This window comes from Plecotus auritus (assembly GCF_963455305.1).
Source record: "Plecotus auritus genome assembly, chromosome: 1".
Lineage (NCBI taxonomy): Eukaryota > Metazoa > Chordata > Mammalia > Chiroptera > Vespertilionidae > Plecotus > Plecotus auritus.
The window spans coordinates 65,517,841-65,533,175 of record NC_137770.1 but is presented as its reverse complement, the minus strand read 5'-3'; the positions used below and the strand labels follow the sequence as shown (position 1 = coordinate 65,533,175).

The 15,335-nt window shown below is 41.9% G+C and overlaps 1 protein-coding gene across 1 annotated transcript in view; it reads right to left on the bottom strand.

The window, feature by feature from the left end:
* FBN1 (fibrillin 1) overlaps positions 1 to 15,335 on the bottom strand; it is a 239,295-nt gene that overhangs the window by 114,808 nt on the left and 109,152 nt on the right. The window contains exons 7-9 of the mRNA XM_080644028.1: positions 13,931 to 14,128; positions 9,489 to 9,614; positions 3,725 to 3,850 (exon numbers count right to left, since the gene is read on the bottom strand). Of these exons, the coding sequence (XP_080500154.1) occupies positions 3,725 to 3,850; positions 9,489 to 9,614; positions 13,931 to 14,128 (450 nt within the window). The remainder of the gene's footprint in view (positions 1 to 3,724; positions 3,851 to 9,488; positions 9,615 to 13,930; positions 14,129 to 15,335) is intronic.

Below are 15,335 nucleotides of genomic sequence, written 5' to 3'. Positions count from 1 at the left end.
AAACTTGACCAAAATTTGTCTACATAATTTTCAGCATGGGCTATCTTTCAGAGGAAAGCTGGGGATGGCAAACTCATAATGGGCTAATGTCTATTATTTTGCAAATTACCTATGACATTATGTTACTGCTCTGCTGGCTATCTTATGTGTTAAATTAATGAGTCTGAAACTCTTGGTCAAAATGGTGAATGTTGAAAAAATTATCAGCCATGTTTCAGTTGCCACAGTCCTTGATTTACAAATGGCACCTGCACATGCAATAATCATTTTGCTTTTGCTTTTTTTTCCCAGGAGAGCCTTTGTTAAAAATGCACACATTTATACAACTCAACATTTTAAAGAAAACCTATGGGCTAATAGGTAAAAGAAGAGAAAATGTGTGAAAACCGGGCACTATTTTGAGGAACTGAGCCCTGGGCACACCAGCCTGAAGTTTCCTATGTCATCAGGTAGCAATGCCATAGTAAATGGGGAGAAAACCATTCTGGTGCCGGATCACTTTGCATGGAGGGTCAGGGGTGGATTTAAGATAATATGAAGACCTACAGAAGTTGAGGGGAAGAATGTCAAGATTTGAAGGAGATAAAGCGAGTGAGGGTGAACCGCAGACACCGTCAGCTATTTTAAACCTGTCCTGGCCAAGACATCTAGCAGGAAAGGAACAGGAATTTCCTCCTTTCCCCCCTCCTCTTGGGACCCAGAAGTCACATCATAGCAGAACAAATATATTATAAATAGGTGTTTGCAGGTCCTCCTAGCCTATCAACAGGCCTCTCCTATCCAATCACTAGCATCGTGTGTCCAGCCCAGAGTTAGGGGCAGTGAGGCCTAAACTAGGTACAGGACATCTTTAGGACTCCTGGAAGTTGATGTGACAGACACACTACTATGAAAAGACAACCCTACACAAAGGATCATAGTGTGCCAACAAATGATCACAGAACAAGAAACATTCTGCCAGAGCTTACAGAACACAGTGGGCACTGGGGCTGAGGAGGGCTGAGAGTCTCAGGATGTGAAGAGATCTACACTGAGTGGCCAGATTATTATGTATTATGATCTCTGAACACATAATAATCTGGCCACTCAGTGTGTGTGTGTGTGTGTGTGTGTGTGTGTGTGTGTGTGTGTGTGTATTAGAGGCCCGGTGCATGAATTTGTGCATGGTTGGGGTCCGGTCAGCCTGGCCAGGGGGAGGGGACATGGGCGGTTGGCTAGCCTGCCTGCTGGTCAAACTCCTTGTGGAGGGGACAATTTGCATATTAGCCTTTTATTATATAGGCTATACACTGAGTGACCAGATTATTATGCGTTCAGAGATCATAATAATCTGGCCACTCAGTGTATATGGAAACACTGCAGACCACTATCTACATATGGAATTTTCTATTGGTTAGATTTACTGATTCCAAACAGCCAACTTACCAACTAGCCTTGGATTTGTATATAAGTTGGAGACTAAGTCTATTTTCCTGCCAATAGGGATTATTTGAGGGGGGTGTCTCTGTGGTTTATCATGGCAGGAAATATTAGCATTAGCAAAGGCAAATATGTCCTCTGGATAATTTTATATAATAAATTGCTAATTATGGGTACCAGAAAGTTCCAAAGGAGAAACAGCATTTGCCTGGAGGTATGGCAAGAAAGTTACTGCATGGGCTTCATCTGGGAGGAAGCAGTGGAAGGTGGCCAGACTGTGGACTGAGGCCCAGGCTGAAATCCAGCTCCCTCACTTACTAGTCACTTAAACAACTGAACCAACCTATTTACCTGGACTCTCTAAACCCCAGCTTTTTTCATCTATAGCACTGTCATGAACATTAAGTTAGGTAACTTCTATAAAGTACCTCAGACCAAGGTAATCCATAAATCTTAGTTCCCTCCCCATTCTCTTCCCTTGTAAAAAAATTAGATGGATATATCTAGTAAAAAGAAAAAAAACTTTTAATGTAAGCAATCTGATTTGTAAGTGTGTTTTAACCATTTTAATGTCATTTGAGTCTCTGAAGGTTAAAAAAAATCTACCTATTATCTGGCCAGGAAAGGACTTCTGATCTACCTCTGTGCTAAACATATCCACTAGAGATCATATGCTAATTGGGACTTTTTTTGGGGGGGAGGTGGGGGTAACTATATATTGCACTTGCCATTCTTTCACTGCAGTTCCTATTCTATGGATAGATCTTGGAAAATCCAGCAATCTGGGCACTCCCATTGTTTCTAAGGAAAAGTCAGATATCCATCCCTCACTAGTTGTAGTTATCCAAATGTCAACTGTAAGAGACTGCCCTCGGCTTTTATTATATGTGACTAAGTAAAAAGGAATTCAGAATTTCAAGTGCAATTTAGTTTTGGTCTGAAATCCATGGCCTGTGGTGAGGATGTGAAGCTGAGTGTCTCCAAAAATATGGGCCAGAAACAAACATCAAAAGATAGCCTTTGCTTTTCTCCAAGGCCATTTGCCACGGGCTTCCTAGCATTGTCCCAAGAGTAAAGAATTACCCATCTTGATATTCAACAAATACTTACTGAGTGCCTACGACATTGGAGAAACTGTGCTGAGAACCACCAGGGATATAAGGACAGCAGTTACTAGTCTTTAAGGATAGCTTAGCAGCATAATTAGTGAGATAAAAACATGCAGGCATAGAATTTCCCTATGAGGCCATTTATGAGAAGCATGTCCCCAAGTAAGGGAGAAATAGCTTTCAGGTAAGCTGGTCTGGGACATCCTCAAAGACAGAGGACCTGAGAAGAATGTGAAAGGGAGCTTGAGCTGGGAAGAGAGGTGTCTTGAGTGATGGGTACAACATGTATGATTACAGGCATGAAGAAATGAAAATGAATGGCCTGTTTGAGAGTGAGAAGCAGGAGCTGTGCTGACAACTTAGTGAGGTTGGGAGCGGGCAGAGAGCAAAGCTTCTTAGCTATCAGGCTGCACACTCTGAAACTTGAACTTTAGTCTAAAATAATTGGTTTTGAAGGGAGTCTTAGCAATTGTTAAATCCAGCAGTTGTCAAATCTATTTTTTTAAACAACAGAACCCCTTATTTAATTAATATTTTTCATGGAAGTTTAACATCCAACCAGACAAAAACAGAGCTGGAGGGTGTGGATGTGGGGATTGGGGGTGGAAGGCAAGAGCCCTCTCCACTCAGCCTCCCCATGTTCACAGCTCCCTCTCTAACCCCAAAAGCTCTGGGGGGCTTGCAGCACCTGAAGGATCCACTAATCTCCAAATCCTATTGGAAAACTACCAGAGCAAGAGAGTTATTTAATCAGAGCACTACTTGAGGAAGATAAATCTGACAAGATAAATTGTAGAGAAGCCAGGGAGCAGGAAGACCAATGAAAAGATTATGGCAAAACTTCAGACCTGAATTAGTATAGGTCCCAGGAAGTGACTGAAGGTTGGGGGTCAAAAGAGAGAAGAGTCAAGCACTATTTCATGGTTTGACACTTGCATAACTGCAGGTTAATTCATAGCCTGAGGATATCTATAGGGTCTTCTGGATCACCTCTCTTTATGGGAGACAAAAATCCCCAAACAGGACCACAGGGTGCCTCTGCTCTTTCCAAGGTTGCTTGACTGTTTAATAGATTTCTATAAATGTACATTTTACATTAAGTGAGAAATTATATGACCCCCTTAACAGACTTGTTTAGAGAGATGTTATGGAACTAATTTACAGAAACCATGCACGCTGTTTACAATTAGACCTACCTATGCATCTGGTGCCATCGGGAGAGGTGTAGAAACCGGGGGGGCATTTGCAAAAGTAGCTGCTGACTGTGTTTGTACATTCGCCCCCATCACAGATTCCAGGAATGGTGCTGCACTCATCAATATCTGGAACATAAAGAAGAGTTGCAGTACTCATAGAACACAATAGACAATTGTTTGTCACCCAAGGACTCAGATGTGACATTAGTCAAACAGTATCGCCAGAAACAGCAATCTTTACAGAATAAAAGCTGCACATAAAACAGTCAATTCAATGAGTGGGTGCTTCTCCTCTCAACACAGGTTTACCCAAGAAATTCACCAAATTCATTATTAGAGCAAAATAAAATAAATTTCCCCTTTAAAATCTAAAACTGTGTACTGCTATTTCACCAAGTAACTACAGCATGCTAACAGTCCAAATGTCACTTATTTTTAAATTCTGTTTTCCCCTTCTCTCTCCATGGTTTGCATTCAGTTAAGCTTCCTCTCTATTTACTCTATGATCTGCATCAGTTATTACATTGTGTTTTAATCTGATTTTCCACAAAGCAGATACTAAAATCCCTCAGAGAAGAAAATGTGGTCTGAGTGATGACCAAACTTGGCCAAAATGGTGTTCTCAGGAGCACTCAGACTGCCATTATGATGCTTCTCTGTGGGTTCAGGGGAGAGCAGTGGGGGACACTGGGATGCTCCACCCAGAACACACAACAGTATTAAGAAGAAAGCACCTTTCTCAAAGTGCCCCTAAAAGTAAATGTCTAAGTCATAAAATATCTATCAAAGATCCTGTGGGGAGATAGTGTCTATGGAAAGAAATCTTTTTCTACCTGTTAGTATAAATGGTTGCTACCATTCCTATTAAAAACACTATATATATATATATATATATATATATATATATATATATATATATATATCCAAAGAGGTTATTTATGTGATAGCATATATCAGAGAAAAGCCATTTTAAAACCAGAATTAATTTGGCCAGATGGCAAATCATCTTTCATATGCTGGCTAGGTCAGATTTGGACCCCTTACTGAAGATTATCACAACAACAATAAGAATGAGGTGACATGTGCTGGGTGCCGGGCATTGTCTAAATGCTTTATGTGTGTCAACGCATCCAATTATCCCTGTAATTCTGGTGCCCAGAAGGCCTCCAGAGAACTGGCATGAGTAATACCCAAAATAAGAGCAGAGAGGTTCATTTATAAAGTGATGTTAAACCCAAGTCTCCACTGCCAGGGGCTGGGGAGAGGGAGGAACAGAGTTTCCACTTAGGTGCACACCCTCAAATGGCAGCAGGTTAGAAAACTCACTGAAGTGCGAACCTCCCTAATTTTCACACAGATCAAGATAAAACTCCCAGGCCATACTGCTCAATGTGAGAAAGCTTCAGTGGCTCTGAGTCCCCTTCAGTGTCCTTTCCTCAGTGACACAGCCCTTTCCTCCATGTGTCTAGGGCCTTTCTACTTCCCTGCACCCATTCGCTTCCTCGGTCTTATTGCTTCCCAGGGACAGAAGCAAGAGTTCTGATTTCATGACCAGGGTATGAGGAGGTCTCAAGAGGAAAATACTAAATAAATAAAGCATTTGTATTAGAATCATTCATACTCTGAAATTCATTCATATGAATGTATTATTTCTCCAGGCTCTTATCACTCTGCATTTATCTCCTACCAGGGACCCCAGGTAGGAGAGTCTAGGAACAGTGGCTTTCTCAGTTTCTGCAAGTCCATCTGTCTCAAATGCCAGCCACAAAAGTAAACCCGTTTCAGGGGCCTGGTGAGCAGTGAGGCTTGGCTGGGAAGAGGTCCTTCTGTGCTTGAGACACTTCCCCTGTTCCCCTGGGGCAGGAGAGAGAGGCAGAGCTGCTGGGAAGTATCTAGCCCTTGGGAGATGCCTGTGCCATGGTTAGCTTCTTGCTATGAACTTGAGAAGGGACACAAATGATAGGTCCATTTCCTCTGGATTTGCTGCCCCCATCTTTGTTCTTGGTCTTCCTTCCCTTCCCTCTGTCTCTCCCTGGGCATTCTTCCTGTCCCTCAGCCACTTCCCTATCCTGGGGCTCCTCTAGCAGAGGGAAGAAAGGAGAGGGCAAATGGAATGGAGGTTGGTCCAGGTATCAATATTCAGGAGCTCCATCCAGGACCATGGACATCTACCCTGAGTGAGAAATAAGGGAAACCAGTAAACCTGATCTGGACTATCTAAATTATTCACTAAGAAAAATATAAAACTAAAAATTGAGGCAGGTGTTTAAAAGCAACATGTGACACTACTAATTATGAATGTCACCAAGCCTGTGAGATGAATTTTGCTTTATTACACACACACAAAATCCAGTGAAAAATGTGTGACTAAAAAGTAAACAGGCTGATTCTTCAAGCCACATGGAAGAAACCATCAGGCATGCTATTTGATAGTCACACCAGGTATGCCAGTGTCCATGGTTTCTTATTCACCCAGCACCGACAGCCTGATCACAACTGGACAATAGTGAGAAATGTGGCAAAAGGGTCTGGATGGCGGGACTGGAAAGAACCCAGATACCATCTTGGTCAACTTCCTCATTTGAAAACAGAAAGTAACTCAGAGCTGGGAATCGACTTGTCCAAGATCACACGGAGGATGAGGGACATTACCTGGACTGAGGCCAGGTCTACTCTATTCCAGGGCTCTTATGTCTCTACCACAGAGATTTTGTTCAGCAGCGGTACAGGGAACCGGCGACCTTGAACAGTGAGAGCCAAGGGCCTGTAAGCAGCTGCAGAAGATGGAGCCCCTTCTATGTCTATGGGTTGAGTAACCCAGGAATTCTTGCTGCCTGAGCTGTAAGAATCCCTAATAGCAAGTAGCCATCAGATAAGTATGCCATTATATCAGAAAGGGAAGTCCTAGGTTTTTGGCTCACATAGTAGGGAGTGCACAAACTCAAGAACTACATTTTTAAAAAGCCCTTTGCATTGTGCAGCACTATTATAATTGCTAAAGGCTGGGCTGGTGATAATCTAAATCCCAAAATATGAGTGGTTCATAAGGAATCCAAGGGACTTCTTCCAGAAATAAAAATTAATCCTTTCATTACACTTTATTTCTTAATTTTCCCCCACAATAGCCTATGCAAATAGGGCTTGGTTTCCAAGAAGAAAATGCTCATGTCCTTTTAGTGTGCACACTCTAGTCATCAAAAAATCCCAGCGAAGGAGGGCATGGACTGTGTCTGTCTTTCTCCATTCACAGGATGACTCTCAATCTTCTTCTCCCATTTATGAAAATTTAATAATTATTATTTAACCACTTCAGTTTGTTCATTTACACGTCAAATGTACCTAAATTGTGTGTGTTGATACAAAACTTGGTACATGACTTTGTTTTTAAGTTTTGAGAAAAGTGGAATATTTTAAGAAAGGAGAATTCTCCCAAAGGAAAATCTTATGGAAAGCTGTTTTCCCAATCACAAAGGCAGTGAAGGTTAGCATCTTGTAAATTGGCTAATGCCAATTTTTGATTGAACTGGTGTGTGTTTTTAAATTACTGTGGGCTTCCAGTCAAGAGGAAGATACATTTAAAAAGCCACCCAAAGTAATGACAAAGATGCCAGCACAATGCCCACAAGGGCACAGAATCCCACTCTGGCCTGACCATCTTCTGAGGGCTCATAGATGGTCTCGTCATCCTTTCAGCCACGTGGGCCAGAGTGTCTGGAATTCCTCCTATTGAGCATCTGGAGATGATCCTATGCCCAGAGCTATGCCATCCCCATCGTGAGGTGTTGCAGCGGGAGAAGAGCAAAGAGCCTGGCAGGGACCCAGCTCACCAAGCATCCTGAGAGGGCTTTCTGCTTACTTTCCTTAACCAGAGGCTAAGGAGGGCATCTCACAGTACACGTAGTATAAACAGGGTCCCTTCCAATATCAAATTTGCAAAGAAAAATAAAAAGGAAGAAAAAACCCCACTATCTGAACTTAATGTAACAGTATATGTCAAAGAAAGAAAAAATGGTTTAGCCAAAAGTATTCGGTTTTTATCTTGCTACTGACTTCAATATGTAGCTTGGGGAATGGGGGTTAAGGTGGAATATTTGTGGGAAATGGTTAAGTAATTCTCAGACTGAATTTTTGGTCCATTAGATACACCACCATAATAGGTTTCTTGGCTTTAATAAAAGGATTTTGAATCATTTTTCTTTCTGTCTGGATATTAAATCCGAGTGTCTTCTGTCTCGTTCACAACCACAGAAGGTGATCAGTCCCAATTGATGCTAACTGATGGGTCTGGGTGAAAGATAAGGGACGTAGGAAAATGATTCTAGGCCAGACTGGAAGCAATAATAATTCCAGAAAACAAAACAGACTGGCCAAGTCCTACGCCCCATATTCCCCTCTCTGAAAGCTGTCCTGTCTCTTGAAGATGAATATATTAATCTGAGACAGCCTAAGCCTGTAAGCCACAGCCCAAACTGATGTGGATTTTGCATGTGATAAATCTTAGTAGTGTATTAATGCCATAAAAATATATGTATGATGATACCTAAGAACCTGTACCATAATATTTTAAAATGTGGAAGTATAATTGTTAAAGTAGAGGTTGCCCTAGCTGGTTTGGCTCGGTGGATGGAGCGTTGGCCTGCGGACTGAAGGGTCCCAGGTTCAATTCCGGTCAAGAGCACATACCTGGGTGGTGGGCTCAATCCCTAGTGTGGGGCATGCAGGAGACAGCTGATCAATGATTCTCTCTCATCATTGATGTTTCTATCTCTCTCTCCCTCTCCCTTCCTCTCTGAAGTCAATAAAAATATAAATATATATATATATTTTTTTTAAAAAAAAGTAGAGGTAATGGCTTACATCTAGGAAAGAAGACAACGTAAGTGCTAGAGTGTAAACCAAAAGATGAAAAATGTTTTATCTGCTGATCAGAGATGTAGGCCTGAGAATGGTGGTACGTTATTGTCAGATATTACACATAAGGTACATGCACTCACAAAGAAAAGAGGATTCAATGCTGCTTATTTATTTCCTGGGTGTTTCCCTCTCATAAAAAAAAAATAGTATTTATTACACTTGGAAGCCAGGCCTCTTTTTGTTACAGAGCAGTAATGGTGAATATGAACATATTTTCTGTACATATGTTTTTAGAAGTTCAATCTATAAACTAAATGCAAATAAATCAATCTACCTCAAGTTATTTTTGTTTGATTAACATAAAAAGGTGTCCATTTAATAGGCAGAAAAGCAAAGCCTAAACTTTACTTAACCCTAACCCTTACCCTACTTGTACTTGGAGAATAAATGAGTTCATAGGTCTCTTTAAAAAAAAAAAAAAAATCAGACGTACGTTTTAAGTAGGAAAACATTAGAAGATAAGGTATTCTAAATTATATGTAATGATCAAATTTAAATTTATATCTCCAGAACTATGCAAAAATATGTGTCTTAAACATTGTAACCCAAATATTGGAAAAAGGGGGACATCTGTAATAATGTCAACAACAGAAATTAAATTAAAATGTCATGTTTTAATTTTATTCAGATGGATCTCTTATTTTGAGTCTATAAAAGTGGAAAAGCTGCCGGGCTTTTCTGGTTCCATAGAACGAAGGCGTATTATTCCTGGTAAAAATGTTATATTTACACATTCATAGGAATGACAAAGACAGAAGGAATTAGGAACAATTTACAAAAAAAAGCTCGCCACTGATTTAGATTTTACCTGCCCCTCCACCCTCGAACTACAAAGCCTGATATTTCTTACCTTCACATTTTTGTGACACTTCATTAAATTTGTGTCCAGCAGGGCATTTGCACTCAAAAGATCCAACAGTATTGATGCAATTTCCTCCTTGACAGAGCCCAGGGATGGCCTGGCATTCATCCACATCTGTCAGATTTTAGGTCAGAGAGAGAAAAAGAGAGGGGAGAGAGAGCGAGAGAGCGAGAGAGCGAGAGAGAGAGAGAGAGAGAGAGAGGAGAGAGAAAGAGATTAATTTATACAAAATTTATTAATTCATATAAAATATTCTTATAATGCTTTCTATATGAAGTTACAAGCATTCTTTATTTTCCCATCTTCCATCTTTCCTCATGTAGAGAAGAATTTATACTAACTTTTGGGGGTTTGATCATGCATGCTGTAAAGTACAAAGGTACAATGACAAAAGCGGTTGATATTAAAAACTAGAGTTATTCAAGAAACCCTTAGAATAAAAACGTAACACAATCTATAGCAAAACTGTCTTTGAGTTGTATTGAATAATTCAGTTAAAACAGAATTTACTTAAATAAGGTCACTCAGACTACACAAGAGAGCTAATGTTTTTATACAAATTCAATGCAACATGTTCACCTTGCATTCTGTAGAACTGTCTTGTGCAATAAAAATTAAAGAACCCAGGAAGTTAGGTCAAGAAGTGAGAAATCCCAAATGAAGCACCTTGCTGGCAGAGTGGCGATGTGAGGTCCTTTTAAAGTCACATCATGTCCACCTCAGCTCAAAACTTAAATCCACATTAAGCCCTAGAAAATTCTACCTAACCCAGGGATGGGCAAACTTTTTGACTTGAGGGCCACAATGGGTTCTTAAACTGGACTGGAGGGCTGGAACAAAAGCATGGATGGAGTGTTTGTGTGAACTAATATAAATTCAAAGTAAAGGAGCGGAGGGGAGAGCAAGAGAACCGGATAGAACAGCCGGATCCAGCCCGCGGGCCGTAGTTTGCCCACGGCTGAACCCCTCTACTCTCTGACCTCATCTCCTAACCTCCTCCTTCTCACACTCTTCTCCATGCACATTGGCATCCTTGCCTGGCCTCAAATACACCCAGGATGCCCTGCCACAGGCTTTGTGGTGGTGGCCCTTCTGCCTGGACCATTCTTTCTCCACACAGTTGCCTGGCTCTTGTCGTCCCATCCATCAGGTCTCTGCTCCTAAGGCAGTTCAGAAGAAGACCCCTCCCTGACCAGTCTAATAGAAACACCCAGCCCCCCATCAGTCAGCACCCTTCTTAGTTAATCAGCTTATTTTTCTACATAAGATGAATCATCAAGTGACCTAATACATAGGTTTGCTTTGTTTTTATTTTATAAATTGATTATCTTCCATAGACCAGGTTCTTTGTTCATTTCATTCACTGCTGTATCACAGCACCCAAGGAAGAAACCTTGTGGGTCCTACATGGAGCCTCAACTATGAACCTTCCAGGAACAAATGTAATCAGTCCAAGCTCATTACATCCAGTTAGAAAGATGGTGAAAGTGCGTGTACTTTTTTTCCATCTCTTCATCAGCAACATGCAAAAGTCTGGTTTAATGAAGAACCCCAGGGAAGCAATCTAATGCTTCTTCCTCTGCTTCGGGTATTTTCTTAGAAATCTAGAAGCCTACTATCCTCTTTAGTTTTACTCTTCATTGTGTGAAGCAAGAGAGCAATTACCAGTTGTAAGACCTCTAAACAACCTGCGTTCTTGAGAAAAGTTGGCACAAAGAAAAAGGGGCAACAAAAGAACAACCTTTTATCCTATATAATAAAGAGGTAATATGCAAATTGACCATCACTCCAACACACAAGATGGCCACCCAAATGTGGTCAAAGATGGCTGCCCCCATGTGGACACAAAATAGCCACCACAAGATGGCCAGCAGGGGTGGGCATTTGTGGGCAATCAGGCCAGCAGGGGAAGGCATTGGGAAGGACCAGGCCTGCAAGGGAGGGCAGTTAGGGGTGACCTGGCTGGCAGGGGAGGGCAGTTAGGGGTGACTGGGCCAGCAGAGGAGGGCAGTTGGGGGCGACCAGGCCTGCAGGGGAGGACAGTTAGGGGTGACCAGGCTGGCAGAGGAATGCAGTTAGGGGTGACCAGGCTGGCAGGGGAGGGCAGTTAGGGGCAATTGGGCTGGCAGTGGAGGGCACTTAGGGGCAACCAGGCTGTCAAGAGAAGGAAGTTAGGGGTGACCGGGCCAGCAGGGGAGGGCAGTGGGGGCAACCAGGCCAGCAGGGGAGGGCAGTTAGGGGTGACCAGGCCTGCAGGGGAGGGCAGTTAGGGGCAATAGGGCCGGCAGGGGAGCAGTTAGGTATCAATCAGGCTGGCAGGGGAGTGGTTAGGGGTGATCAGGCTGGCAGGCAGAAGTGGTTAGGGGCAATCAGGCAGGCAGGCAAGCAAGCAGTTGGGAGCCAGCAGTCCCGGATTGTGAGAGGGATGTCTGACTATCAATTTAGGCCCGATCCCCAGAGGACAGGCAGTTGGACATCCCTCGAGGGGTTCCAGATTGGAGAGGATGCAGGCTGGGCTGTGGGACACACACACACACACACACACACACACTGTGCACGAATTTTGTGCACCAGGCCTCTAGTTTTGGTATGAAAGTGTTGATTCCTGTTTTAGATGGAATGTCCTGGCCCACAAATTAATGACTGTATGTGAAATATAATTAAATTATGCTCTAAAGCTTATCTCAATTTTTTCTTAGGTCAGAATTTCCCATTCACTTGGTAGGTCAAATATGTTTATTAAAATGTTATTTAAAATTAAGATTGTACATAGAAGCAAAACTATATAGTCTTGTTGATTATGATTTTTGGCCAAGAGGAAATATAGATGAGGGCACTTCTCTACTGGCCATACAGTCCAAAAATGAAGACCCAATAAGTTCCTTGATAAACCCTTTTGTCCACAGCCCCTTACATCTGGCCCAAGGACTCAGAACACCAGCAAGGAGACAGAGCCCCAAGCTGACAGCAGAATCCCTCAGGGTGGAGATGAAGAATTTCATTCACAAAGTGGCAATACAACTACCATTTTGATTCCATGGCTTTTCACAAATTTTCTTATAAGATATTTTTTTTCTTGGATGTTGAATAGCAGAGTCAGGGAAGGACAGAAAGAAAATGCTGGAAATGTCCAGATTGTATTAAATGAACAGCAAAGCTAAAGAGCAGTAGCTCTTTCCTCTCTCTCTTAATTCTCTTTCTTCCAAATTATCTTAGCACCTCAGCCTCTGACTCATGGATGGGCAGCTGGGCACTCAAATTCTGGCTCCCTGGTCAGTCAGTGAGTTCATGGGCATAGCTGATTTCAGAACACCAAGGCCAAGAATTTCTTCAAAATTCACTGGGACTTTCTAAGTTTGAGAAAAGTGAAAGACACCAAAGAAAAGGGGAACTAAATTTACCCTATCTTATAAAATCATACAATCAACTGCTTTGTAATTCTAGTTTCAAAGTGACTTCTTGCTGTTTCTGATATTGAGAAGGATACATCCAAAGGAGTCGTATGTTGTACATAGAAGCCAGAAGCCAGCACCAACAGTGTTTCTCAGGAGATGAATTTATTGAAGTATCATTTAATGGAGACCCATAGAACTGTGTGATTAAGCTCAAGTTCTGTTTTATTGCATATTACCCTTAGAATTAACATATAGAACAAAACCAAACTAGTCTCTATTTGCCTCAGAAAAGCATACCCTGAATTTTCTGCAAATATTGCAACTTGCTAAAAAAGCACCGAAGATGTTTAAAGGAAACAGAGACAGCCTGGGAGTTTTCAGGCCCATCAGTTTAGTGCACGGCTGCCTCCGTTCACTTCCTCCTGTTTCCTGCCAGACATCCAGACAATAAAAGAATTTGTACAGCTGGAAGAACAGGAGTAAAAGCCAAAAACAGAGTAAGGGCTTCTAGGGGAGGCAGGAGAAGAAGCAAGCAGGCAACATCTGGGGATATTTAAAACTGTGAACCAAAGCCTAATTTATTTCTGACTTGTAAAGAAAAAAAAAAGCATACTGTAGCCCATAAAATGGAGAGAGATACAACAGTAAAATGGAGAGCAATGCAATTTTCTTCAGGTCAACTGAGTACAACCTAGGAGACAGGGAAACTCCAACGATTTCATATGAAGGGGGAAAAAATCAAGAAAAACAAACTACCTTGACCACAAATTTTGATTGTGTGCCTACACAGCATTGCTATAACTAGAATCATAGCACCTCAGGGAAGCACCTCTGGGGTCCCAAGGAGAAACTGCTGGCAAGGAAAATCCAGGGAGAACCATGCTTCACACGCCTAAGTTGGATGTCATACCATCAGTGAAATCGTGAAGTTATGTCTCTGATGCTGCTTTTCCATTCTCTCCAACGTTGTTGGAGAATGGCCCTCCAGAGCAAACAAGATGAATCCATTAATAATTCCATCAGCCTGGGGTTTACCTTGACAAGCTCCTGTGCGGATATTGGGAATGAAGCCGCGGCGGCAGGGGTGGGGCTGGGCAGGGCACATCTCACAGGGGTGGCCCCAGGCTCGGCCCACGGTGGCGCAGCAGAGGGTTTTTGTGCAGACAATCCCGCTGAGCTGTCCCTGGCACATCTGGTTGCTGACCACAGTGAAGCATGGGCCTGTCCTGTAATCTGAAAATAAAGAAGGAGAAAGCCATGAAAGTCCAGAAAACCAGAACCCTCCAGCAGAGGAACCCTATGCCCCATCTTGCTTAACTCCAAATCACTGACCTCATATGATGCCTTGGGAAGTCCATTCTACCTCTGAACCCCATTTCCCTCTCCTACAAAATGGGGATATAAACATCAGTTCCTACCCATTTTGTTTTTTGTGTTTTTTTTTTTTTTTTTAGTTCCTACCCATTTTGAAGATGTTGTTGTGAGGATCAGATGAGCTAACAGATACTACACCTGAGATGTGCCATACAAATATAACATAATGACATTATTACATATCCGCTCACTCAAGAAAAGGTATCAGATGTGCCTACTATGAAACAGCCCAATGTTTGGTTAGATGCTTCAGTGATTAGGAGATAAAGTCCTTATCCTCACAGAGCTTACAGTCTATCATTATTCAAGTTGTAAAAACAAAGAATTTAAGAACTTTCAGTGAGGCAACTCATGTCACCTTCTTCTTGGAAGTTCCTTAACCAAAGAAATAGTTACCTGTTTCTTCTGAACTGAATCTGTTTTATTTCAAATACAAAAACAAGTAAACAACCAAAAAAAGTTGTTTTTTTTAAATTTAGCCATGATAAAGACATGAGGTATTGAATAATATAAAGAGTAAGAACAATGGTCTGAAATCATTATAATCCCTGGGCAAAAGGAACATCTTAAAGCAAACAGAAATAAGCTAAGGAAGGCCACAGGAGAATTTCCAAGTAGTCTCACCAAAATACAAGATCTGCCTTTATTTATTTATTTATTTATTTATTTATTTATTTATTTATTTATTTATTGAATAAGGGAGAAAGTCCATCTGGATTCAGCAACCAACAAGAAAGCAAGAAAGAGTAAGATGTGGGGAACACAGAAGACCAAAGCCAGGCTGTCCTCTGTCTCCTGTGGGAGAAATTGGGACCATAATGTCCCCTTCTGCTCTATAAGGGCCTCAACTGATAAGGGAGGCTGGGCTGTGGCAAGGCTCATGGGCTCCCATCCGCTACCCAACATTGCAAGATTCCTTGTGTCATTTTGGAAGCACACAGATACAGATAGAGTGTTTCCTGTGAGTCTTGGGATGGACTAGATGACCTCAGTAAGTTCCTTTCCCCTCTGAATTCTATGGTTTTATGAACATCCCTGTGTGTGCCAATGAAACCCTGGGTTTTGT